General features: G+C 54.7%; 11 protein-coding genes across 11 annotated transcripts; 9 read left to right on the top strand and 2 right to left on the bottom strand.

Moving 5' to 3' along the window:
* Nucleotides 1–249: 249 nt before the first annotated feature.
* On the top strand, nucleotides 250–1,641 carry KRP23_8874 (uncharacterized protein; the record flags this gene model as incomplete). The annotated part of the gene is made up of 1 exon (XM_067894372.1): nucleotides 250–1,641. The coding sequence occupies one exon, from the start codon at nucleotides 250–252 to the stop codon at nucleotides 1,639–1,641; it is 1,392 nt and encodes a 463-aa protein (XP_067743812.1).
* Nucleotides 1,642–2,984: 1,343 nt separating this feature from the next.
* KRP23_8873 (uncharacterized protein) lies at nucleotides 2,985–3,887 on the top strand (the record flags this gene model as incomplete). The annotated part of the gene is made up of 1 exon (XM_067894371.1): nucleotides 2,985–3,887. The coding sequence occupies one exon, from the start codon at nucleotides 2,985–2,987 to the stop codon at nucleotides 3,885–3,887; it is 903 nt and encodes a 300-aa protein (XP_067743811.1).
* Nucleotides 3,888–4,039: 152 nt separating this feature from the next.
* On the top strand, nucleotides 4,040–4,993 carry KRP23_8872 (uncharacterized protein; the record flags this gene model as incomplete). Its single annotated transcript, XM_067894370.1, has 1 exon — nucleotides 4,040–4,993. The coding sequence occupies one exon, from the start codon at nucleotides 4,040–4,042 to the stop codon at nucleotides 4,991–4,993; it is 954 nt and encodes a 317-aa protein (XP_067743810.1).
* A 145-nt stretch (nucleotides 4,994–5,138) lies between these two features.
* On the top strand, nucleotides 5,139–8,858 carry KRP23_8871 (Acyl-CoA-binding domain-containing protein 6; the record flags this gene model as incomplete). The annotated part of the gene is made up of 8 exons (XM_067894368.1): nucleotides 5,139–5,292; nucleotides 5,393–5,484; nucleotides 5,558–5,638; nucleotides 5,717–5,984; nucleotides 6,058–6,447; nucleotides 6,529–6,870; nucleotides 6,945–7,891; nucleotides 7,974–8,858. The coding sequence occupies 8 exons, from the start codon at nucleotides 5,139–5,141 to the stop codon at nucleotides 8,856–8,858; spliced, it is 3,159 nt and encodes a 1,052-aa protein (XP_067743809.1).
* A 150-nt stretch (nucleotides 8,859–9,008) lies between these two features.
* On the bottom strand, nucleotides 9,009–9,549 carry KRP23_8870 (uncharacterized protein; the record flags this gene model as incomplete). Its single annotated transcript, XM_067894367.1, has 2 exons — nucleotides 9,009–9,285; nucleotides 9,365–9,549. 2 exons carry the CDS (start codon nucleotides 9,547–9,549, stop codon nucleotides 9,009–9,011), a joined length of 462 nt encoding a protein of 153 aa, XP_067743808.1.
* A 766-nt stretch (nucleotides 9,550–10,315) lies between these two features.
* Nucleotides 10,316–13,105, top strand: KRP23_8869 (WASH complex subunit 2; the record flags this gene model as incomplete). The annotated part of the gene is made up of 1 exon (XM_067894366.1): nucleotides 10,316–13,105. One exon carries the CDS (start codon nucleotides 10,316–10,318, stop codon nucleotides 13,103–13,105), a length of 2,790 nt encoding a protein of 929 aa, XP_067743807.1.
* A 443-nt stretch (nucleotides 13,106–13,548) lies between these two features.
* On the bottom strand, nucleotides 13,549–15,732 carry KRP23_8868 (uncharacterized protein; the record flags this gene model as incomplete). The annotated part of the gene is made up of 4 exons (XM_067894365.1): nucleotides 13,549–14,661; nucleotides 14,734–14,930; nucleotides 14,998–15,597; nucleotides 15,678–15,732. 4 exons carry the CDS (start codon nucleotides 15,730–15,732, stop codon nucleotides 13,549–13,551), a joined length of 1,965 nt encoding a protein of 654 aa, XP_067743806.1.
* Nucleotides 15,733–15,850: 118 nt separating this feature from the next.
* On the top strand, nucleotides 15,851–16,148 carry KRP23_8867 (uncharacterized protein; the record flags this gene model as incomplete). The annotated part of the gene is made up of 2 exons (XM_067894364.1): nucleotides 15,851–16,012; nucleotides 16,098–16,148. 2 exons carry the CDS (start codon nucleotides 15,851–15,853, stop codon nucleotides 16,146–16,148), a joined length of 213 nt encoding a protein of 70 aa, XP_067743805.1.
* Nucleotides 16,149–16,299: 151 nt separating this feature from the next.
* Nucleotides 16,300–22,467, top strand: KRP23_8866 (Phospholipid-transporting ATPase ABCA3; the record flags this gene model as incomplete). Its single annotated transcript, XM_067894363.1, has 1 exon — nucleotides 16,300–22,467. The coding sequence occupies one exon, from the start codon at nucleotides 16,300–16,302 to the stop codon at nucleotides 22,465–22,467; it is 6,168 nt and encodes a 2,055-aa protein (XP_067743804.1).
* A 562-nt stretch (nucleotides 22,468–23,029) lies between these two features.
* KRP23_8865 (Glucan 1,3-beta-glucosidase) lies at nucleotides 23,030–24,244 on the top strand (the record flags this gene model as incomplete). The annotated part of the gene is made up of 1 exon (XM_067894362.1): nucleotides 23,030–24,244. The coding sequence occupies one exon, from the start codon at nucleotides 23,030–23,032 to the stop codon at nucleotides 24,242–24,244; it is 1,215 nt and encodes a 404-aa protein (XP_067743803.1).
* Nucleotides 24,245–24,397: 153 nt separating this feature from the next.
* KRP23_8864 (General transcription and DNA repair factor IIH subunit tfb4) lies at nucleotides 24,398–25,376 on the top strand (the record flags this gene model as incomplete). Its single annotated transcript, XM_067894361.1, has 2 exons — nucleotides 24,398–24,806; nucleotides 24,889–25,376. The coding sequence occupies 2 exons, from the start codon at nucleotides 24,398–24,400 to the stop codon at nucleotides 25,374–25,376; spliced, it is 897 nt and encodes a 298-aa protein (XP_067743802.1).
* Nucleotides 25,377–25,468: the final 92 nt, after the last annotated feature.

The following is a 25,468-nucleotide window of genomic DNA, read 5'->3' as shown; positions in this document are numbered from 1 at the left end:
CAAGCTCGTCCACAAGGCGGCCAATTTTCGACTTCCTTTCCTTTCATGTTCGATACCCTCTAACTCTAAAGATCAGTCAGTTGGAGGGGTTAGTGTGTCTTGTGTTATCCATACAACGAGGGCTGTGATATATCACAGATCCTGCAAAACCACATGTTATCGAACCAAAGAGGTGCTGGATCTGGCGTTTCCTCGATCGAAAAAAAGAGAAAAAGCGCGAAGTGGGGAGCAGGTAGTTCGCTTCATACCATGCCGCCCAAACAGCGTGTCCGCCAGCGCTTCGGCCCCAACCAGGACTACCTGCTGGTCGTGCAGGTGAACACGGACATGCCGTTTCGGGCGCCCTACGGCGGGCTTATGGCCGGCTGGGAGAAGGTCGCCAACACGCTCAACGGTTGCAGCGCCTTCAAGATGCACCATCTCAAGGGTCCTATCGCCAAGAACCGCTTCGAGCGTCTCGTGGGGCGCTACCGCAACTGGGTCAAGAACGGCAGCCACCCGGATGACGCCCCGTCGCAGGACGCTTCGTTCCAGAGCATCATGGCTGAGGTGGTGCCCAAGCTGGAAGCTGCTGAGGCCGAGCCACAGATCCACACGTTGGGCAAGCGCGGCCGCCCCAGAAAAATCCGTGCGGAGGATGGGCTGCCCCCTGCGGAGAAGAAGGCGATGCTGCCGCCGTCCCAGGTGACCATCGCTCCGTCCCCAGTGGGGCCGCAGCCTTCGTCGTCCACGTCTCTCCTCGTGGATTCCGAGGATCAAGCGCTGCCCATTGTCATCAAGCCCACCCGTCAACGGTTCACGCCTGGAGACGACCTCCTCCTCGTCAGCTACGTCAAGGAGACACTGCCGTTCCGTGCCAAGTTTGGCGCGATCTCGACAGCGTGGGAGGATGTGGCGACCAAACTTGACAACAGCCCGGCGTTCTCCAAGCACCACATCAAAGGCCCTATTGTACGCTACCGATTCGAGAACCTCGTGTCCAAGTACCGCGAGCGCGTCAAGCGCAACAACGGACGTGTGGTGGGGCCGAAGGGGGCTCCTGCAGGTGAACTTGAAGTTCTCATGACGGAGTTGGTCACGCTGCTCGACGGTGGGGACCCCGTCAGTGCAGCTTTGCTTGCGCAGAACGTGGCGATCGCCACTGGGGCGGTCAGTACTGTAGAAGAACGAAAAATTACTCGCCCTACAACGAGCCAGGATGAGGATTCTACCAGTAGTACGAGTGAGCCGTCATCGCCGGCCCGCATTCGCTCCGAAGTCGCCTCATCCGCAATCCAGAGCTTTATCACGCCTACGTCTGAGCCCGAGCCGGCACTTCCACCAGCGTCAGCGACTTCGTCGGCGACGGTTACTGCGCCAACATCTATGAACCCGGTGACGATCGCTTCGGTCCTGAATAAGACGGACCCTACGAATATTGCTGAGCTCAAGGCCCTGCTCCAAGAAATGGTGGAGCAGCAAACTCGGAGTACCGAGCAGATGCTGTTGCTGCAGCGTGAAGAACGCCGCCTGGAGGCGGAGCGGCGAGAGCGAGAGCGAGAGCTTGAGCGTGAGGAGCGCGAGAAAGACCGCCAAGCGCTGACTGCCACGGTGATGTCGGTCATGACGACGTTCCTCGAGCAGAGCGGCCGTAAGAACTGAGCACAACTGAGAAGAGTAATGTAGTTCGTATAAGGGCATCTATCTCTTTAGCACACGCACACACGCTGGCATTCCGTTCTTTAAGTCAGTTTACCCGGCGTCAACTTCAAAAAACTACATGTACTGACGATTTGCTCGCGCACAGCTGGATCAGAGGGAAGACCTGTCTTTGAATCACACACTTCCCAAGAAACTGCACACGAGAGAAGCGAGACCAACAATGCCCGACAGCTCAGGCTCATGCTTCGCAGGCACCTGCTGCGCGACCTGCTGCGCCGGTGGATGCTCCTCCGCGAACGATAGCAACCGCCGACGTCTTGCCGAGGACGACCCTCGCCGCCGTGACTACGACATCTCGCGCGATGTTACCGTGCAGCCCGTGGTGATGTCACAGATCCGCCCGCCGCAGCCCCAAGTGCGCGCCGACGCCTAATAATGAGAGAAGGAGTGGTAGAAGACTGCGAGAGGGTCCCAGAGCACGAAGGGGTCTTCAGCGGTTGACTGCCAGTCAAAATGACTAGGTGCTGTAACTTGAAGTGTAGAGCTGTCATTGGCGATGGCTACGAAGCAGGAAGCAGCAGCAGGTCAGCGATAATGAATATACGCTGTCGGACGAGACGAGCATGTACAGGAGTATACGCGGATGATGATACACCTTGGTGTGGGTAAATTGGTCGAGCGTCAACAAGAGATTTTGGATCCGTTCTCAAGAACTGAGACATACCGATTTACAAAGCTCAAGTGTGCCCACGTCGCAGGACGGATGAAAATGAAGCTGCTCGTAGGCATGCCAACGATCTCATTGATAGACTTTCCAGCAGAGCACCAAGTCCAAGAAATTGGCGTACAAACCGACCGACTGAGAAGAACTTCCGAGCTTCGTAGAGGAAAAAAAAACATGTGCGGACCTGACGACGGGCCCGGGTGCGATGTTTGCTGTGCTGACGACTGCTGCGGATGTTTGGCTGGCCTGTGCTGCGCCTCGTGCTGCCTTGCCGGCGCTTCCGCAGCAAACGACGGCGACCGACGTCGAGGCGGCTACGACTCGCCTTCCCCCAGAGAGGTGTACGTTCAACCTGTGGTTGTCCAACAAGGGTATGAGTACCCACCACCAGGCTACGGCCCTCCTCCTCCTGGATATGGCCCACCACCACCGCATCGTGATTACTACTACTAATTCTTCGTGGCGAAGAGCGAGCGCATTGGTTCAGTAGCAAGAGCTCTGCCTCGTTATGAGGGAGGTAACGATACCAAACCAATATGAACTAAATAACAATGTTGAAGTGGCATTATCAGATTTCGGCCGTTAGAATCAGATTCAGCCCCAAATCGGCACTCGCATCATGGGGGAGACTGTGGTTGGCACTCGCCTGCACTGGCATAGCCACTCGCAGCGCGAACGCATCGACGTGGGGAAGGTGCTGGGTCAAGTGCGTGCGTTTTGTGCTCGCGCAGCTACCTACTCTGATGGAGGAATCCTAATTGCGGTGGGGCTGCCTGCAGCGCTCGCTGGATCCATTGCAGCCCCTCCCTCATCAGCGAGCGAAGATTCATCCTCATCCTCGACCTTCATCGACTCTGTACGCGACCTCATGACTCAATTGCAGAGCGAAGTGGCCACAGGGACTCTTGCCGGCAAAGTGGAGATTATCCCGATGCTGCACTGGGGGAAGTTCGTCCCAGCATTGAACGCGTTGGTTGGTGCGGCGGCAGATCACTTCCCCAAGGCTGACACACTGCTGCTGCAGTCTCTGGAGGTCGCGGTGGACGCAGCCAGCATGGAGGCCCTACGCTCGCACTTTGACATCAAGCGCGATCTTGTGGTGGGCGCAGCGCTGCCTGGCCACGAGTTTCAACCGAATCCGGCGACCCAACCGGTCGAGCTAAGCGGCTTGACATCTCCGTGGAACACGCTCGCGCTCTGGAATCTGGAGCAGCTGACGAAGGTGGGCTTCGCTCTGATGGGCGATGCATTGCGTCTCGAGGTCGATGGAATCGGCTCTGCTGCGGGCATTGAAGAGGTCGCCACCATCGCCATGTACCAGCAGCTCTACGCGAACAGCACGTCGCCCACAACAGCGAAGTTGGTGCGTGTGCCCAGCATCGCGTGGCAAGTGGACGGACTGGAGGACCCTAAACGGCTCGAGTGGCATCAGAAGAAGATGGCGAGCAAACTGCAACGCGCAGCAGCTCAAATCGCTCACTTTGGCGTAGCACCTGGACGTGTGCATCACCTGGAGGCGTGAAGCTGAAAGTTGGGTCTACCCATTTAGCTTTTCAACCACCATCCGTGAAATACAATACAAGCAGGACCTCGATGTCCGTTTCTGAATCTGATACCGCGCGATGTGACGCATTTCCATGACACTCGCCAAGCAGCACTCGACACTGCAACAGCATGACGGGCACGACGGTGGTGGGCACGCGGCTCCACTGGCAAAGTCACACCCAGTACGAGCGGGTAGACGTTGACAAGTTGTTGCGTCAACTGCGCGAGTTCTGCGCCCGTGCAGCGACGTACGCGGATGGCGGCATCCTCATCGCTGTGGGGCAGCCAGCTGCGACTGCCACAACGATCACCGGAGCACCTGCCTCGGGCGCTGCCGACTCGATCTCGCCAACATCCTCCCAAATCACAAGCGCCTTTGTTGATTCAGTGCGCGAGTTCATGACGGAGCTACAGAACGAAGTGGCGACGGGCTTGCTCGCCGGCAAGGTGGAGATTGTTCCAATGCTCTACTGGGGCAAGTTTGTGCCGGCACTGAATGCTCTGGTGGGCACAGCGGCTGACCACTTCCCCGACGCTGACACGCTGCTACTGCAGTCTCTGGAAATCGAGGTCGATGCTGCTGGAGTGGCGTTGCTACGCTCAAACTTCGATCCTGAACATGATCTCGTCGTGGGCACGGCACTGCCCGGGCACGCCTTCCAACCCGACCCTGCAGTACAACCACTGGAGCTGAGCGGCTTGACGTCGCCGTGGAACACTCTGGCGCTGTGGAACTTGCAACAACTGACCAAGATCGGGTTTGCGCTCATGGGCGACGCGCTGCGACTGGAAGTGGAGGGCATTGGGCCCGCCGGAGGTGACGAAGAAGTCTCGACCATTTCAATGTACCAACAGCTCTTCGCTAACACGCCAGCCCCCACGAGGGCGAAGCTCATCCGAGTCCCGGGCGTGGTCTGGCAGGTGGCCGACTTCAAGGACCCAGAGCGCGTGGCTTGGCACACGATGAAAATGCGCAGCAAGAAGCAGCGCACTGCCGCGCAAATGGCGCATTTTGGCGGCGTGGCTCCAGGCCGCGTACACCACATAGAGACTACCCTTGGAAACGGAGCAAAGTACATGTAAGCTAGAGCCTAAACAGCCAGGAGCAAACTGCAGCCGACCTCGATGACTTGCTCCTGTTTTGCGACACTGCGACGGACATAATCATGAAACTCACGGTACTCGTCGTCTCTTGAAGCCAAGGCGCCAGACGACGTTACGGCGGCGAATGAATTTGGGCGATGGCATCCAGGCGCGCGCGGCCTCTCTGCGCGAGGAAGCGACGCGGCGCTGGCTCGTGAAGGACGAGTTAGTGTTCTTGTTGCTGCACTGCAAGCTGGTGGGCGTGCCGGTGCTCCACTCGCTGCAGCTGCGGCCGCCAAGTAGGTCTCCCGTCGCGTTGGTCGCGCTACTTAATTGTGCAGGCCTAACGCCATGTTGCGATGATGCGCTCGTCTTCACTGTTGAATGTTTGCTTGGTAGGCGGCTCGCTGCTGTTCTACAACACGTTGGAGGTCTCGGACTACAAGAAGGATGGCTGGCACTGGCAGAAGCGCAAGGACAAGAGCGGACGCGTGAGGAGACGACGCAGCGTAGGACTGAGTCGAGGCGAAATGGCGTTCTCACTGGTGTTATTGTGTGTTGCAGGTTCGTGAGGACCGAGCGAAGCTGGTGATCAACCGAGAAGTGATCATTCTAGGGACGTATGTGCACTCTGCTGAGACTTCGGTGAGGAGATCTGCTTGGCAGGATGGAGACAATGGAATACATTGTTAATGGATCGTGTTGTGTGATTTTTGATTGAAGACGTTCCATCGGAGGATTTATTCTGTGCGCGATTCCAAGGAGAACATTGTCCTCGTTCATTACTTTGACGAGATTAACAAGGAAGCTGCGGCACGCCAACCATCCTCTCAGGAAACCAAGAGCACTCACAGCAAAAACAAGGGGGTGAAGCGGTCGTTGACTTCTTCTAAGACGAGTACTACCCCAGCAGGCCTCTTATCATCATACCGGCAGGCGAGTCCGCTCAAGCCTTTATCATCTGAAGAAACGGTGGAATCCATCATGAAAAGTATGCGTGCGGTATTAGCGTATTAACTCAAACGATAGCTGTCTGACACGTTCTTATGCGTTTCCGCGCGTAGACTGTTTCGAGATGGACTTTGAACCACTGGCGATTTCGGCTCAAAACTCTTCGACCAACGTCTCCGACCTGGACCTACTGCTTAGGGACAATTCGATGGACGGAATTACGACTGGTTTTGGTGACGAGGAGGTATTTAATGACCTCGCTTCTGCAGTATCTCCCGAAAAGAGCGCCAGTGGCCTAGGTGGTCAACAGACATTTGAACTGGCTGAAATATCGGATTTCTCGCCGGATTGGGACTTTGGTGACGGTGGAGCTAAGATTCTAATCTGTCTAGCAGCAAAGCTACCAGAGAGAATGACACAAGATCCGATGAAGTTGTTTGTACAGTTTGGTGGAAAGCAAGTGCGCGCAGAAAAAGTGTCGGATACTGTGCTTCGGTGCACTGGTGAGTACATCAGACAGCAACTTATGATACGAGTTTGGGTCGGAGGGCAAAACTAACCACTTGTTAACCGTTCTTATGCAGCTCCTAGTTCACGCGAACTTGGCAGCGTTGACATTTATGTTTGCCATTGGAGTGAGTCCCAATACCAGGGAAATATTCAGTTGTCCCACAAGAAGCAGTTCACATACCGGAGTCATTATCAGGTGTCTCCTTCACTGGTGGGTGAAATTGTGAAGGAAAATCTTGTTTCTGCGGAAGAAAACATCGATCCCTTGGAGCTTGCTCCTGTGCACGGGATGCTTGGCACTGGCAAGCGAGGTCGGTCGCCAACTGTTCATTCCCGAGTTGTCGTGGACTACAAGCGAGCAAATGACAGGCAGACTGGATCGAACAGGAATCTATCATCATACGTGGAATCCGATTGTAAGTCGTTCATTTGTTCTGTACGAGACTTTGTTTGCTCACATGTCCACCCTTTTGAATAATGCGTTGTATAGTGGACGAGCGGCAGTGCAAGATTCGAGTCGTGGAGCGGTTGTCAGAGTTCCACCAGGCAATACGGACGAGAGCAGCAGAACCGACTACCAACAATGCGTTTTTGTTTGATCCGCACAGTATTAGTGGCGAAAAAGGAGTGCTCTCAGAATCTGACCATGGACCATCTTCTCCAACTAGGTCACCATCCACAGATGCGTCGGCTAGACAAGAACATCAATCAAGCCAGCCGTTGTCTCAATCAAGTGGTTCTAATGACCCACCCAGCACATTGATATCCTCTAGTGGGAGACCGATTGCGTTGGACGACTGTACGATCGAGGCACTGAGCGACAACGATCTGGAGCAATTGTCTGAGAAACTGCTGGAGCGTGTTGTGCATCAGCTTGTGACAGTGGCGCACACGAGTGAAGAGCTGCTGGAGGAACTCAATTCTCTCGATGAAACTGGTCTGAGTCTGCTGCACTACGTGAGCTTCTACAATTATTCACAACTCGTGCCAGTGCTTGTCGCTCATGGTGCACATATTAACCAGCAGAGTACTCAAGGCCAGACAGCACTCCATTTAGCCGCAGGGTGCGGTCATAACGAAGTGGTAGATGTACTGTTACAATCTGGGGCAGATTTACAAGTGCGTGACTTTGACAAGCTGACTCCTGCCGATCGTGCTGAGAAGTCGGGTCATACAGACGTAGCATCGAAGCTGCGTCATCACATGGGAGGTGACGTAGCAGAAGACTTAGAAGTTGTCGATGAAATTTATGGGTTTGGTGGATCGCCGATGGAGATTGACGATGCCCCCACACCTTATATGGATGCTGGAGACATGGGTCTTCTGGAGAGCTATGGTCACATGGGGCCTACCGGTAGTTCCTACCCCGCTCGTTCTCACTCTAACAGTTGCGAGAGCCCCTGCGAAGCAAGTTTATCAGCGAAGTCTACTTCATACGTACGTTATCAATACTCCGTGTGTTGTTGCAAGGTACTGATGATATGATCACTACGTCGACTTGCGTTTGTTGATTTTGCAGGTAGGAGAAAATCAAGAGCACAATCGGAAGCTCCTACTTGGAGCCTTTTCTACCATGAGTTTGCACGACAAATGTGCTCTCTCGTTGAGTATCTCTAGAGACTCAGTTGGCCACCCTGCCCGGCGTCGTGATAGCAGCGTTGGTGAAGAAATTTTAAACTCTCCTAGTTGCAGTAGCACGGGGACATCGGCGGGCTTTGGCTCATCTCCGGCCAGCATGGTTGGCATGGACTCAAATCTTGTCGGTAGTCGATTACTGCTATCTGGAGGGGAGAACGACTCGGATGTTCAGAGTGTAATTGCCGAAGATGAGGAGAGCCTAACAAAGCTTCAAGCGGCCATGGAGCTAATGGGTCCGGAGGAGAAGCAGTCCTTAGAAGACGAGGTGAAGGTTTTGCAACACGGTATCCGCGCATGGCTGCTGAAGCGGAATTGTAAGAACATGCGTGAGACGACCAAACAGTTATGTGAAGCCACGCAGAGTATTCAGGACCAGCAAAAGCAGCATGAAGCTGCAGAGCCAAGCGAGCTGTCAGAGCGCGAGCGTGCCGCTGTTACCGTCCAGGCAGCAACACGCAGCATGCTGGCACGCCGCAGTTTTCTGCAGACCAAGCACGTCGCTATCAAATTTCAAGCTGCCACTCGCGGTGTTCTCTGTCGGAAAAACTTCGCGCGCATGAAGGCGCACGCACTCGCATCTCTGGTCATCCAACGCAATGTCCGCGAGTGGTGGAACAAGCAGCCAGCAGCCTCACGACCAGGAAGTCTCGATAAAGACGCCGACGACGAAGAAGAAGACACAGACAGAAAAATCGCTCCAATATCTTTAGGAGCATTTGATCACACAATGCGTGACGAAGAGCAGCGCGATTCACTTAGCACGTAGCACAAACCAACAGACAGCAACCACCATCAAAGCAGTATAGCATAGCTCACCACCAAACTCTTAGCATTGCAACGCTGCTCTTTCACATCCTCTGCTCTATTTGCCGTTTGCTTCTCTGCATATCGACGGCTGAAACCTGTCACCTCTGCCTTAGGTCATCGTCTCGTCGTCTTCGTCCGTGTATCGTCGGAAGCCCGGGATGGGAGGCGTCCAGGTGGCCATGCCGCGTCCCTCTGGGATGGCCGCGTCGTCGATCTCCAGCGCCTCAGCCTGTAGCTCCACGGGCAGCGCGTTGATGGCCTCCCACTTGAGGTCGATCTTGGTCTGCACGTCGCGCATCAAGTGGTTGTGCTCGATGGAGCTCATGGAGTTGTAACGGCGGCCAATCTCCTGGTGGCGCTGCTGCTCCTCCTCTGTCCACTCCTCGCTGCCGTCATCAAGCACATAATGACATTACATTATTGGCAATTGTTTCGCAATGAATTCATCGCAGTGCGGTGACGTACGCGTCCGGGTACTGGCCCTTGATGGCGCGTAGCATCTGCTCGAAGTTGTCATCGCCGCCCTTCTTGCCCTTCTTCTTCTTTTCCTTCTTGGCCGCGAAGCCACGTACGCTCGCGGCGTCCGCCAGAGCGCAGGCTGTCGCCCGCTTGGCGGCCACGGAAGTCACGCTACGCAGCAGCAGAGCCATCTCACCGGGGACTCTAGAGTAGCTTTTGCTCTGGACCACAAGTGCCCAGCATTGCGACATATTAAGTACGAAATAGTGTAAGTTACGTAATTCCGGCAAATTACTCTCATTTACTCTCTTATTTAGATACAGCCTTTATACCGGACCACACGTCGGGAATACGCTCCGGTCCACGCAGCAGCGTGCAGTCGTCCGACAGGCGCACCATGTGCACCGCCTACTCGTCAATCTCTCCAAACTGGTTGTTCAGCCACCAGTCCAAGTTGCTGCTCTTCTCCGGCGTCCAGAAGTCGTCGCAGCGACCACAAATCTCCCTCGAGCCTCTATTCATGAATACGGGCACCACGACCAGCGATTCGCGCCCACGTACACGTCCGGCGCGAATCGCTGGTTCAGTTGCACCTCGGCAAAGCACGCCTGGAACGTCTTGTAAACTTACAATGTCGAGAAGTCTGCAAAGCCGAAACCCACCTGCTTCTTCACTTTATACACGCGCTCAGGCAGCCATGGACATGTGCGTGTGCACTACACGCATGACTTCTGTACTACCGCCGCCGACGCCAGCAGGTGATACCGTTAGAGGCCTCGCAGCAGGAATTGGAGCGCGCATTGAAGGACAATTGGACGTATGTGTTCTTGCTGAGCGAGCAGCGTTTCCTGACGGCTCCATTGACGTCTTCCAGCACTTCAACTTGTCTAGTGCCCTGTTTCCCTCGTTTCAGTGTCACATCCCCCTCCTTCAATTAGAAATCTGGAGTAATCAGAGATGTCCGAGATGCTGGCTCTGGAGGCGGCGCCAGCGGCCTCGAGCGCGCTGGCCGTGGTGCCTCCGCCCCCGGAAGACAGCGTGCCTTCCGCACCCGAAGCTGAGGTTTCCCCTGGTCCTAAAGGGACCGATGCCAAGACGCTGGCGGACCTGGCGCTGGACGTTTCTAACTGGACGTTGCACTCGGACCACGAGCTGCACGCGTTTCTAAAGCGCTACTCGGCCGGGCTGTTTGCGCGCACAAAGGCGCTGGAGGACAGCGTGCGGGACATCGCGGCGGACGCGGACTCGGCCCACGTGCGGCTCAAAAACACGTTCAACCAGTTTCTAATGCTGTCTAACAACCAATTCATCGAGAACCGCGTGTACGACGAGGAGCAGGAGGATTTCTTCGGCGTAGAGAGCGCTCAGATGAACGAGGAGAAGACCGAGGTGGACAAGGACAAGGGGACGGCGGAGAGTGTACCCGATGCAGCTGCCGAAGCCAAGGACGGAGGCGCCAAGGCCGCGGCCGAGTCCATTGTGAACAAATATAGGGCGGCACTGGACATGGGCCTGGAGGCCATGAAGCTCTTCGTAATGATGGACGAGGAGGACGATACAAGCGACACGTCATCGCAGTTTGACACGGTGCTGGACATCTACAACGAACGCCCGCTGCCCTTTATCATCGGCACTCGAGAGTTCCTCGAGGACGAAACGCTCGGACTGGGCGCTGCACCTGAGGAGTTTTCGGACAGTGACAGCGACTCGAGCTACGCCTCGTCGTACAGCAGCTCGGACTCGGCATCCGAATCGTCGTCGGAGAGGGGGGGGAAACGCTCTTCGCGCTCTCGCTACCGGTCAAGCTCGGAGGAGTCGAGCGGATCTTCTGTTGCGGCGCCACCACCACCAAGAAGACGCGCGGATTCAGATGAGAGTGATACCAGCGGACTGTTCGGCCGCCCGCCGACGCTTGAGCCGTCTCGACGGCGTGCTGATTCGGATGAGAGTGATACGAGTGGACTATTTGGTCGTCCGTCAGTGCCGGAAACAGCCACCCCGCTCCCGAAAGCTTCATCTTCGCGTAGTTCTCGACGCCGTCCTGTGTTTGACGAGGATGAAGAAAGCGACGATAGTGACTGGACCAGCGACAGCGACGCCGAGAGTCAAACTACGGCGAAACGCAAACAAAGTTCAACGAGCCGCCGCGAGCATGAAACACCGCCGCCTTTTGCTGCTCCTACTCCTGCAAGGAAGGACCGGTTCGTTGCCAGCTCCGATGAAGAGAGCGAGGTCGGCTTGTTCGGCTCGGCCCCCGCAACGAAACCCCGGGCGTTCGCCACTGACGAAGAACCAAAACAGCATCCGTCACTGTCTGCTGGAAAGTCATCTACTAGCGATGACTTGTTTGGCGGAAGTACCGGTACTTCGAAGCGTCGTAACAGTAGTAAACGCTTCACTTCACGCCGATCAGACTCGTTTGGCTCTTCGTCTTCGGAAGGAGAAGGGGCATTGTTTAGTAGTACCAAGAAAACTACAACCCCGACGGCTCAAGCACCACCTCAAGGCTTCCGTTTACCCCCTATGGGCGAGACAACTCCCAAAGAGTCAAATACGCTTCAATCGAAGAAGATCCTCCTTTCCAGCGACAACGACAGCGACACCGAGTCCACGATAAGTGGCCTTTTTGGACGTCCATCCGGCTCCACAAAAGACACGAAAAAGACGCCTGCAGGTGTGTCCGTACTGCCACCGCCGCAGCAGTCTCGTCGCCTCGATTTGTCAGACGACAGCAGTGATGACAATGACGATGGTGGACTTTTCGGGGCTGCACCAGCAAAAGCAGCTACACCGACTCCAAAGACTGCGGCATTGCCGCCCACTGCTACCCCTCCAGCCCGACGTCCAATGTATTCTGATAGTAGCGATGACGACGATGATGATGAAGACGAAGATGGGGGTCTGTTTGGTGCGAAGCCGCAATCTACTCTCTCAGCAACTGCAGCGCCCTCAGCACCACCTCCTCGCCCACAGCCGGTACACCGTGCACCGCAAAGCGGGCTGTTTGGTGAAGGTGACAGCGACGACAGTGATGACAGTGACGGTGGGGGTCTTTTTGGCGCAAGCAAGCCAAGCAATGCCGCCGTTCCACCGCCGGTAGCTGCAAAACCACCTCCAGTTGTTGCATCAAGGCCATCGCCTGTAGTGACGCACGATGTCAGCGATAGCGATAGTGATTACGACGACGGAGGTCTTTTTGGAACCTCGCAACCGCCCAAGCCTGTCGCTGTTGCGCCAGTTGCAGCCCCTGCAGCTCCAGCCCGACCTCGCGTGCTCAGCGACTCGAGTGACTCGGACGATGGAGGTCTGTTTGGAGCACCACCCGTGCGATCGACGCCGACCCCGACGCCCGTTCCTATTGCAGCACCTACGCCTGCGGTGGCTACGTCGGTGCCGCCTGTCAGACCTTTGATTAATCGGCAAATATCATCGGACGATGATAGCGATGACTGGAGCGACGATGACGGTGACCTTTTTGGTGCAGCAACGTCGAAGCCAGCCCCTGCAAAGGCTATCACGACCCCAGCTCTAGCGCCAACTGTAGCAAGTACCCCTACCCCAGCACCATCGCAAACTGCAGCGCCGTCAGGTTCGCTGTTCGGGCCGCCGACGGGAACTACTGCATCCGTCGTTCACCCACCCATCCCCAGTGCTGCTGCTCAAATGCGTGCGGCGGAGTCGGACTCGGATTCCTCCGACTCCGATTGGGATGACGACGGTGGGCTCTTCGGCCCAGCCAAGAAGTAAACATATACGCTTAGAGCAGTCCAACAAACCCCCAAGGCGGCTGCCGATGAAGAACACCTGCAGGGTGAACGGGGGGTCGTGTTCGTCGTTTGCATGAAACTAACGGACTTCCGTGCACATTGAGCGAATAAGAGCATTGGCTGTGTCTAGATCTCCTGGCAGGATCGAAGTTCCAATGACACTGCTGAGTGGATATTTCGACCTGAAAGAAGGATCGGGAATCGCTGGTTATCGCAGTTGAAGGAACTTCGCAATTGTTTCCTGTATCTTCAGGTTAGCTTAGTTTTCTGTTTGTTGCACGGTTGGATGAAGATCATTGCAAAGAAAATCAATTTAGGTTTTGTCTGTCCGCTTTCTTTTTGATTCCTGAGCGAAGGCGACAGGTAAGGAATGAACAGACATAATAAATTAGGTTTTGAATAATGTGCACACATCGCAGACGCTCAGACGTCAACTTGGTTCTCGTCGCGACTCGGATGGTACTGCGCGTTGGAGAAATCGGGGGACGCCACAACCATGGGAAACTCCGGCGCAGGGAAACCAAAGCTGCCATGTGGCTCCAAGCCTGGAGGAGGCAGCAACTGCGGCCCAAACGGCGGCCCTGGGTGGAAGTAGTATCTCGACGGTGGAGGACCAGAACGCGGCAGGAGCTGAGGTGCATGGAATCTCGAGTACGAGTCGCCGTTGCCAGGCGAAAAGTACCGCACCACTTCTTTCGGAGCCGTTCTCCACAGAGTAGACTCGCTCCAGGGCAGGTTCGCTCCGGGGTCTGGCAGCTCGCACTGCCTAGAAAAGTCCCAACCGAAGAGCGACGACGCAGACGCGTACACCTGCTGCAGCTGCCACTCCAGCTCTGCATCTTGTTCGCGTCGACGCTGTTTCCTCCAGCGCCGGTTATCACCTTTATCATCTTCTGCATCAGAGATGTCGCCCTCGACGCTGCGGCTGTCGAACGTACTGCCATCATCGCTGGCAACGTCCTCCCACGGCACGCTAACGACATACTCGTCAAATTTACGCTTCCCACCGAGTGGACTGCGCTCGTCAACGCTATGACCTGTCGTCACATGTTCTTGGGGCTGGAAGACAAGAGCGTGGGGATTCAATCCTGATGACCTTTTCGAAAGATTCTCCACTTCTGTGGGCATGACTTCATCGACATCCAGCGCGACAGTGTCGACTGATCCTGTAGATGAAATCCGATGACAGTCGCTGTCAATGGTAATTGATATGATCTGAGGCATTGGCTCGGGGGCTGGTTCCTCCTCCGCAACCTCTTCGCTCTGCTGTTGGGTTGATGCGCCACTGTCCATATGGCTACAATCAGATTTGCTCTCCGTGGCAAGCCTGGATATGTCGCTGTGCTGGGCATCTGAAACTGCACGTGCTGTCGATTTCTTCTTCTTTTTCTTCTTGTTCGTCTTTTTGTTGTGAGGGGTTGACGTGCTCGTTGCTGTGCTTGCCACTTTATCCTCAAGCGACACTTCCAATAGTAGTTGCTCCATTTGTTGAGCTGCCTCCTTCTCCAAGTGGTTGACATAGCTTCGTAAAATCAGCTAACTCGCAGAAAGCAAACAGCATATTAGTGCCATGGTCAATGATCAATTAGACAAACCAATTCGTCCTACCTGCTCCACCAGCATTGCGATCAGACGCTGGTAGTTTTCCCAGGCATTGATGGTCTCGCTTTCCGCCACGAAGAGTTTGTTGAAGTTGGCCTCCGTCAGAACGTGGATCGACGTCAGAAATCCGACAAGCACGTCTCCCACCAGCGTAAAAAGCCGATCAGTGTCCTCGGCCAGCTCCGTTTTCACTGTTAGAATGCCTGCATTATCGCACCGACATAAGAGTGAGAAAGATAGTAGCTGTGCCGTCACACTGAAGATGCGCACCTGTGCCGATATCCATGAACTCCATCGCTTCAAGGAGTTCGTACGTCTTCTCCGAAGAAGTATCTGTTGCTGCACGCGTCGACGGCGTAGTAGTAGTTCCTGCAGCTGTTCGTTCTTGGATCACCGGCGTAGCAGGAGCAACGGGTACGTTCTTTGACGTCACCGTCGCCGCTGTTTTCGCTTTGGCAGTCGATGCATCTGTGGCTGTCCGATTCGAGGTCTTGAGGTGGCGCTGCATTAGCCCCACGCACAGCAAACTCAGGTTGAGTTTATAGAGCTGCTTCACGAGCTCGGGCTCGTCCAAGAACAAAATCTGTTGGCGCTCGTTCACACTCAACTGCTCCCAGTAGTGTCGAATGCTCTTTAACACGGCAGCGCCATCCTCTTCGCCGCTGCGTCGCGTCGTCGTCAAGGGCGTGGCCAACATCAACCAGATCGCAGTTCCTGCCCCACCTCGAGTGGCTGACGGCTTCGTTCTCTTCCGACCGCGAACATTGTCACTATTGCTGCCTCTTCTTGTATAATTAACTGCGTTGCCGGCATTGAGAGCTCCACTAGCATTGCCCGTCCGGATGGCCAGATACGCTTTCCATATTGGCGCTGCAAGGTCACCACAGAGTGAATCACTGCAATCAGCATCATAACCATTTTGCAATCAATCTATTGTCATGGCCACGCACCTTCCGTGGTCGACGCCGTTTTCTTGACGGAGGAAACGCTGCTTCGGGGCATCATGATCGCCGCTCGCCAATAGTTGCAATGTTTTACGGATTACGCGGGTTACCGTAACCCGCGTAATCCGTAATAGTTACGGTGGAAGTCGATACGTAACCTTGGGTTACTTTCCAAGACGATGGCGGACATCCAGCACAAGCGCGTGGCGTTGAAGCTCAAGCAGGCGTGCGAGGAGACGGCGGCGCAGGCCATCGCGGCCACCACCTCTAGCGGACAGGCGAGCCGCATCCACGGCAAGAATCGCAAGTTTGGCAGTCGGAAAGAGGCCACGGCAGCCAAGGCAAGACCACCAAAAGAACCTGATAACTACAGCCAGGATAATAATCGCTAAAACTATGCAATCATTGGTATTGTAATTCATGCAGATCGCAGCGGCGAAGGCCAAGCGCGAGGCAAAAGAGGACGAAGCAAAGTGAGGACCCTCTTGGCCCTATAACGACAGGACCAGTGCTAGTTTGGCGTCCACTTGACTAGGAATAGGAGGAGTTTTTCCGTTTCAATGTGTTTTACAAAAAAACATTAGGTTTCACCGAGGTGGTTCATTGATTGAGCTACGGGTGGCAACGGATGAAGACTCGACGCTCCTGGCCAGTGGTCCGAGCGCTGGTGGCGAAAAACTGGACGATCAAGAGACGTCACCCGTTCGCGACGTGGAGCGAAGTGCTAAACCCGTTGCTTTGCATTCTATTGTTCGTGGCGCTGAAGAGGTTTGAACCCGACCTAGACATCCCAGCAGGGTGGGCGACCAGTGACGCGAACAGCTCTGCTCCAGATCATGGCTCCGCTTGGAGCCTCTTCAATACTACAGATTATGCGTCGTCGCTCGAAGAAGGCTTGAGTAGCGTCGGAATTACTTTACCGGATAATTCTGCGAGTGCGAGCAACAGCAGTAACAGCTCATCGACCGGAATGTCGGCAAATGCACTGCTGGAGGCCCTAAGCAATAGTCTACGAATTCCTCGGTTCTATTTCACGGAAACGACTATGCCGGGGTTGCTGCTCAGTTTGTCTCTGCAAGCTCTCATGGAAGGAGACAAACTTGACGAATTGGGGGGCGACGCACTGATGGATTGCGCACTAAAGTTTCTGCTGCTAGGTTACACGGGAGCAGCACGAACCATGTATCACGTGCCTGCTGCTTGTCAAGGAAAAGTGGTGCCGTACAAGATCGCCATCACTCCTGACACGCCGTATACGCGAGAGTACTTTGCCACAGCGTTAGAAAATTGGTACCCGCGCATAGCTCTTGCTCCAGCCATAAGAGGCATTTCATTATTGACGATTCCAAGCTTCACCGACTCCCATGTATTTTTCGACAACGAGACAGCCATGGAGACGTATATTTCCAGCAAAGAATACGGCACGGATGTCGACCATCCAAAGATTTATGCAGCCATTGCCTTCCAAAACTTCCCGCAAGATACTTCTGCTTTTGGGGATTTGAATGGCTACCCGATTGAATATTCCCTGCGATTCAACTCGACGGGGAGCTTGTCATCTGTGCCAAAAACGAAAAAGCCGAGACCCAGTCAACAGCTAAACTTCGCACCAGCGGAGGGTACGATGGCGTACACGACGCGAGGGTTCATGACTCTGCAGACATTGATAGCACGCTTTCTCAATTGCATGCCAACGTGGAACGTTCAGGTAGGTTCAATTGACGGGACGTGTCAAGTCCATCAGGCTGTTATGCCAGCAGATACAGAAAATGACCGCCGACTGCTGCTGCAAGTGGAGAATGATATGCTCATCGGCACAGCTTTCACATTGCTGAACACCGTCAAGGACTTGATCACTGAAATGGCTTCCGTGAGCCTTCCGAATGTCTCCGTGGACACCATTCCAGCATTGAGTGTAGAAACGCTTTTGGTACCGCTGCGCATTGCACCCCAGTCTTTCCACGGTGCAGCCGTCTATGGAAGTCCTACACAAGCATTTCGCTATGCACCATTCTTCGGTAAGGTTGCGTTGGTATTCCCTATAGGCTTCGTTCTCTCTTACCTGTACCTCGTCTCGCGTGTCATCGTGTCCTTTCTCATGGAAAAGGAAACGAGATCTCGAGAGCTCATGTGTATCCTTGGAGCCCAGAATGGCGAACTTCTTGCTGGTTGGGTGCTTGCTTACGTGCCAATTTTACTGCTAGGAGCAATACTCCAAACGCTAGGGGCACACGGGTTACTTTTCCCAAAATCAGACGTCAAGCTGCTGTTTATATTCTTCTTCACTTTCGCGACGAGCAGCTTTAGCTACGGCTTCATGATCAGCACCTTATTCTCGCGGGCACGAGCAGGGTCACTAGCGGGTATGGGCCTGTTCTTCATGATGTTTTTCATATCTTACAGCTTTAACAATGACTCCAGTGAGTCAGCTCGAACGCTCGCTGGATTGCTCCCACCGATTTCGCTTTCTCAAGGTGTCAGTGTGATCGCCAAGCTCGAATCGTACGATGTAGGGGTGACCAACGAAAACGCGAACGAAGAAGTCAACAATTTTCGGTTTGCAAACGCTGTCGGAATGCAGATCCTGGACACTCTGCTTTATTTTCTACTTGGAAAGTACTTCGAGAAAGTGGTTCCGCAAGAGTTTGGTGTTGCGGAGAAATGGTATTTTTTCTTCACGAAGGTGTATTGGTTCCCACAGGCTTCTAAGCTTGTGTCAGCCGAAACACTACCAGACGAGGAACTAGGAGATATCTCAAAGGAGGGCGACACGGTGGAGGCGGTTGGTCTTGACCTTAAAGAGCAAGAAAAAAATGGTCGTGCTGTAGTTATTGCGGGCTTGCGAAAGGAATTTTCAGTTCCCGGGGGCACGAAGATTGCGGTTGATGGGCTGCGGTTAAAGCTCTACGAAGGTCAAATCACGTGCTTGCTTGGTCATAATGGTGCAGGGAAAACAACGGTAATGTCTATGCTAACAGGAATGACGGCACCATCAAATGGAAATGCTTGGGTTCGTGGCTATTCCATCGTCACCGATATGAGGTTCATCCGCCACTCTCTTGGCTACTGCCCTCAGCATAGTGTGTTGTATCCAGACTTGACTGTGAAGGAACACTTGATCTTTTACGGGCGCCTGAAGGGAATCACTGACAGGAGCGAACTAGCGATGGAGGTGACGAGGAAAATCAACGAAGTCGGCTTGAAGGATAAGAGCCACGTGCAATCGCATGCTTTGTCAGGGGGAATGCAGCGCAAACTATCACTCGCGATAGCCTTCTTGGGTGATAGTTCAGTGGTCTTCCTGGATGAACCAACTGCAGGAATGGACCCGTACAGCCGACGCAGCACATGGGAGCTTATTCAGCGCAATCGCGCTGATCGCGTACTGATTTTGACGACTCACTTCATGGATGAGGCAGACATTCTAGGTGATCGGATTGCCATTATGGCGGAAGGGAAGCTTCGCTGTGTCGGGTCATCGTTGTTCTTGAAAAAGCGTTTTGGTGTTGGCTATCGTTTGAGTTTTGTACGACAGAGTAGTGGTGCTTTAGGCACGACTGTCACTTTACACTCTGAATCCGTCACCTTGTTAGTTCAACAGCACGTGGCTCAAGCGCTTGTTGCGTCAGATATTGGAACGGAGTTCACCTTTCAGCTGCCATTCGAGGCATCTGCTAGTTTTCCAGCTTTGTTCCGAGAGCTGGAGGCTCGCCAAAGTGATCTTGGTATTATTTCGTTCGCCATTTCCGTGACCACACTCGAAGAGATATTTCTCAAAGTCGCCGAGGGCAGTAGCAGTGCTGTCACAACTGACGGAGATGGCTCTCCTAACGTGACACCTTGGGAGGCAGCGGTTGGTGTGGAGTTCATGTACAATACGAAAGGTGCACCTGAGTACGGTACTTCGGGATCCAAAGTCATGCGGGTTACGCGTGTGAGCCCCGTTAAAGCATTTTTGAACCATATGACCGCCTTGCTTCGCAAGAGAGTACAATGCGGAAAGCGTGACTTCAATATGCTGTTCTTCAGCACTATTCTCCCCATTGTCGCCATCTTTGTCGGGCTTTCAGCACTAAAGTTTAGTACAGTGCTGGTAAATGACCCTAAGCTGGAACTGTCCCCATCTGTGCAGTATTTACTCGCCAAGCACACACCAGTTCCGTTTAGCTGCCCAAGTAACCTCGGAAATAGTACTGCGTGGTGCTCTGAGTTGGTTGAACCAGCGTACTTTTCAGATGGTACTGCGTACGAGATCGAGATTGATCCGACTGTGTATAACGCACTGACGACGCCTACAGTTTTCGGGATAACCTATGATTCGCCTCCAATCGATCCGAGCGACACCAGTGGCTACAGCCTTCGGTTTGCGGAGCTTGTCTTCGAAAAGGGATACGGGTACACATCGAATTCAGATTTGGCTGGTCCTCCAACTGAGGCAGCTGTTGGGGGACAGTTTGGCGGCTATCTGTTGTATGCCTCAGAAACTACCAACACGCTAAGCTACAACATCCTAGCGAACTCATCATCCACACATGCTGCACCGACGTACAAGCACATGATGGACAGTGCTATTCATCGGTTTTTGCTTTCCAAAGCTTTGGGTGTGCACGAACCGGGTCCAAACATGACAGTTCGAGTTTCCTCACACCCACTGCCGCTTTCTTTCAGGACGCGCTCCATCTTCAGCTCGTACCTGAGCTTCCCTGCTGTCATTTTTATCGTGATTGCCTTTACGTTCATCCCAGCATCGATAATGCCGTACATCGTCAAAGAGAAGCAACTGGAACAGAACGCCAAATACCAGCAACTACTTTCCGGCATGTCGTTCTTTGCTTACTGGCTAGCAAACTTCATCTTCGATGTGGTGCTGTACCTCGTGCCAATGGCAGCAGCTATTTTGCTTCTTCGTTCCTATGGTGTTACGTCTTCGCTGAGTGGCGAGACTTGCGACACATGCACACAAGACGTCCCCGCTGCTATGGTCACTCTCTTTGTGTTGTTCGGCACTGCGATTGCCCCGTGGACTTACCTGCTTTCCCATGTCATGGAGAAACCTAGCGAGTGCTTACTCTATACGGTTATGATCAACTTCTTCCTAGGGCTTTTGCTGCTACTTCTGAGCTTCACGATGAACTCGTTGGACTCAACTCAAGCAGCAAATGAGGTGCTAGTTTACATTTGGCGCTGCTCGCCATTGTTCGCGTTCGGGGATGGACTTCTCAACGTACTGATGGCAGATCTAATCGCACTTTTCGGGCTCACTAGTAACACGCGAAGTGCCTTTGACGCTGACATCGCTGGTACAGACATTTGGTATCTCATGATCGAGTGCCCGGTGTTCATTTTGCTCACCGTAGGGATTGACATGATGCGAGCGGGGAGCTCACGCTGGCGCATCGCCCAATTCTGGTCCAAGCTCGATTCCACACGACGTGCTTACCAGCGCGTGCCATGCAACAATGCAAAACTCCACGTCCAAAAGTCTACCGGAGCCAAAGTTGTCGATGTCGAGGATACCGACAAAGATGTCGCGAGGGAAGCCCGGCGTGTACATGAAAACTGTAGCTCGCTGGACGGCAGCTCTGAAGTTGTCCGAATCCTCGAGCTTGAGAAGAAATATCCGAATGGGAAACGAGCCGTGAAATGCCTATCGTTTGGATTGCAAAAAGGAGAATGCTTTGGCTTCCTGGGAGTGAACGGTGCGGGTAAAACTACTACCATGAAAGTTCTTACAGGTGACCTACTGCCAACATCAGGCACAGCTACGATTAATGGTTTTGATATCCGCAAGAAACGGAGTCAAGCTCGAGATTCGATCGGCTACTGCCCCCAATTTGACGCGTTGATTGATTTGCTGACTGTCCGTGAGCACCTCGAGCTCTTCGGTCGGATCAAGGGCTTCGATACACCTGGCAGCCTCAAAAAGGAGGTTGACCGATTGCTGGAGAAGCTACAGATCCAAAGTTTCGCCAACAAACTTGCAGGAAGTCTGAGTGGTGGAAACAAGAGGAAGCTATCGCTAGCGATCGCAATGATCGGCGATCCGAGTGTGTTGGTGCTGGATGAGCCGTCCACTGGCGTTGACCCGTTCTCTCGGCGTCTGCTTTGGGACGTGATTTTGGAGGCTTCGGTGCGGTCACGACGATCTACAGTCATGCTGACAACCCATTCCATGGAGGAGTGCGAAGCCCTGTGCAGCAAGGCCGGGATCATGGTTGACGGGGGTCTGCGCTGCTTCGGCAGCATCCCGCACTTGAAAAACCGCTTCAGCGATGGATGCATGTTGGAGTGCAAGCTCGAGGAGCCTCAGTCGGATGCAATCTCAGAGCTGGTACGTCGGGTTTCTGATCACCTGCGAATCCCGCAACACGCTCCAGTTGCTGCCTCGCAAGTCGAACAACTCTGCGTAGCGCTTGGGAATACGAAGCGCATTTTCAACCGGCAGGGCCGCGACAAAAGCAGCATCGATATGGCGTCGTTTTGCGAGTGGTGGGTGCAGGAGGACAACATGCAGCGCCTGGACGACTTCCTCCGACTCCAATTCGCCAGTGTGACGCTGCTGGAGCGCCAAGCCGACTTCTGTCGCTACAAAGTGTCCGGGGTTTCTTGCCATGGGGAGACGTCAGCTGAATTGGAGGTGGCCCCTGGCTCCGAGCAGAGGACAAGTGCGCTGTCTCGCATGTTCGAGGTCGTCGAAGCCGCCAAGAACCGACTGGGCATCAAGGAGTACAGCCTCTCGCAGACCAGCCTGGAGCAAATCTTCAACTCGTTCGCTCGCCGCCACGCCGCAAGCTAATACTTGCACGTAGCATCTCTAATCGCAGCACCATGAATGGCTTTTGTCGTGATCTTAAAAGGTTCGCAGCGAGTCTACAGTGCTGTCCGGCACCATTGCGACCAGACGTCGAGTCTCGTCGCGTACTAACAGTAAAAACGGTCGGCATCGTCCGCCTCTGTCCGGCAGGTGCACGCACGATCGCCCTTACCGCAAAGGGGATCGCAGAGGAGGCGACACGAACTTCCGACCCTCGAACAGCACGATGGGCACTAATCCAGCCGCCTACACACTCCTCCGTCCGAGATGCGAATTTCGTGGGGCCCTGAGCCGCAGCCTGTAGCCTGCCCTGACCAGCTTGAACCCAGCACTCCTCTGCTTCAACGCGACGACAGGCCAGAACTGAGACCGTTTCCATTGGCAGAAACACGTTCCCGCAAACCGCCTGCACCAGTCGCCGACTCTCTCTCGCACTCTCGCGAAATGACCGACGTCATTCACCGATTTGCGTTCCTCTCGCCGGAGTTCAAGCGGTACAACTCAGGCCCTCGCCTTCCCTCACTATACAAGTAGCAAGTCATCCATGGTGCGCGTGATCTCGCTCTCCGCCGCGGCTGCCGTAGCCGTGCTCGCCTCCTCGACGGCGGCGCTGGACCAGAAGCTCTACGGCCTCAACTACGACCTGCGCCAAGGCCCGGACTGGGACGCTGACAAGTGCAAGTCCTCGGCCACCATCGCGTCCGACCTCAAAATCCTGAGCACCATCACGTCCAACGTGCGCACGTACAGTCTCTCGGACTGCGACGTGTCGGGTGTGCTCACGGCTGCGAAGGACCTGTCACTCACCGTCTGGCTCGGTGTCTGGGTCTCGGAGGACTCGAAGGTGTACGACGCCGAGGTGAAGGCCTTCAAGGAGCTCATTACCGCCGGACTCATCGACAGCAACGTCGTGGGCATTAATGTTGGCAGCGAGGCCGTCTACCGTGAAGACATCACGGCCGACCAGGCCATCCAGTACGTGACCGACTTTAAGAAGGTCATGGCCGACAACGACATCAGCGTGCCCGTTAGCATCACGGACATCATCGACACGTTCGTCCAGTACCCGGACATGCTCGCGGCCGGCGACATCGTGACCATCAACCAGTTCCCTTACTGGGAGAAGATTGAGGCCGACAAGGCCGCCGCGCAGTTCAACAAGCGCATCCAGCCGCTGCTCAAGATGGCGGGCGACCTCGAGGTCATCATCAGCGAGACGGGCTGGCCCACGGGCGGCTCGGCCGTGAACGGATCCGTGGCGTCCGAGGAGAACGGAGCCACGTACCTGAACGACTTCTACGAGCTTGCTGAGGCCAAGGGCTGGAAGTACTACTACTTCGCCGGCTTCGACACGCCCTACAAGAAGGAGCAGGCGGACGACACGACCACGGTCGAGGCGCACTTCGGCATCTTTGACGAGACGGGAACTATCAAGTCGACGTACGAGAACCTCAAGTTCACGAAGACGGGCGACTACTCCACGTCAAGCAGTTCCACCGCCACTTCGTCGGGCAGCTCCAGCACCACCACGTCTGCTGGCTCGTCGTCCACGTCGGTGGGCGCCGGCACCGTCGCCCCGGGCAGTGGCACATCGGGCACCACAGGCACGTCGGACGGCACTACCACCACGTCATCTTCGAACCCGGATACGGCCTCTTCGTCCAGCATTTCGAATGAACAAAGCGGATCGTCGCAGCTCATCGCCGCCAGCCTTGCAGCCTGCCTGGGTGTTGTGTCCACCATGATCTGGAGCCTGTAAGCACTGCAGCCAAGCTTCATGCTCATAACTAGTGCACAAAATACGCTTGTTACGGTACTTCAAACTATGTCGTTTTGGTACTTTTATTTCGTGTATCGTACCTCATTTTTACAAAAACTTAACTTCGGTCAATCCACATTTTGTCAACCGAATATGGCGAGCGCGTCAATGCAGGCGAATGGGACGGCCAACAACGAGGTGGCCACCGAAGGGCTGCTGGTGCTGGTGGTGGACACAAGTCCAGTGCACTGGTTCGCACAGGGCGGCGGAGCGGCCGACCGCGCTGGGCTACAGCAGCTGATCTCCAGTACGCTCGTGTTCGTGAACTCGTACCTGCTGCTGCACCGCAGCAACCGCATTGTGATCATCGCGGCCCATGCCGGCAAGAGCGCGATGCTGTATCCAGATCCAGAGCAGGACGACACGTCCGGTAACGCAGAGCAGGCGGCTAAAGTCAACGCTGGCGTCATGCAGCGTCTGCAGCAGCTGAGTGACGCACCGCTGGACCCAGCTAAACCCAACCGAACGGCCATCGCAGCGTCAATATCACGCGCACTGTGCTGTAAGTTTCCTGCACTGTTAAAAGAAGGGTATTGTTTGAGAGTACAAATGATGTATCGGCTTGTTGTTGTGGATGGATGCAGTTATTAATCGTGCAATCAACGAGGAGCCGGACCTGCGCCCACGGATCTTGGTCGTCCAGAAGTCTCCCGACGTGTCGGAGCACTACATCGCCATCATGAACGGCATCTTTTCGGCGCAGAAGAAGAGCGTGGCGGTGGACGCCTGCATCCTCGCGGCGGAGCACTCGTCCTTCATGCAGCAGGCTGCGTACCTTACCGGTGGCATCTACTACAAGCCCAACGGCCCCAGCGGGTTGCTGCAGTACCTCATCTCGATCTACTTACCGGATCCATCCATGCGCAAGTTGTTGAAGCTGCCGTCGCAAGACTCGGTGGATTTCCGCGCGATGTGTTTCTGCCACCGCGAGGTGATTTCCACGGCGTACGTTTGCCCCGTGTGTCTCTCGCTGTTCTGCGAGTTCCGACCCATTTGCTCCACCTGCGGCATCCGCAGCCACATTCAGCCCAAAAAGAACGGCGTACTCAAGAAACGCCCGCGCGTAGCTTAATACAATTACAGTTTAGTCGCTCAGACTCAAAATATGAATTACTGCGTACACGTACAGTAGTGGTTCCTACGCAACAACCTGCGCGACATCAA

The sequence above is a fragment of the Phytophthora ramorum genome (genome assembly GCF_020800215.1).
Source record: "Phytophthora ramorum isolate Pr-102 chromosome Unknown Phyram_PR-102_s0007, whole genome shotgun sequence".
Taxonomy (NCBI): Eukaryota; Oomycota; class Peronosporomycetes; order Peronosporales; family Peronosporaceae; genus Phytophthora; species Phytophthora ramorum.
This window is presented reverse-complemented; position numbering and strand designations above follow the sequence as displayed.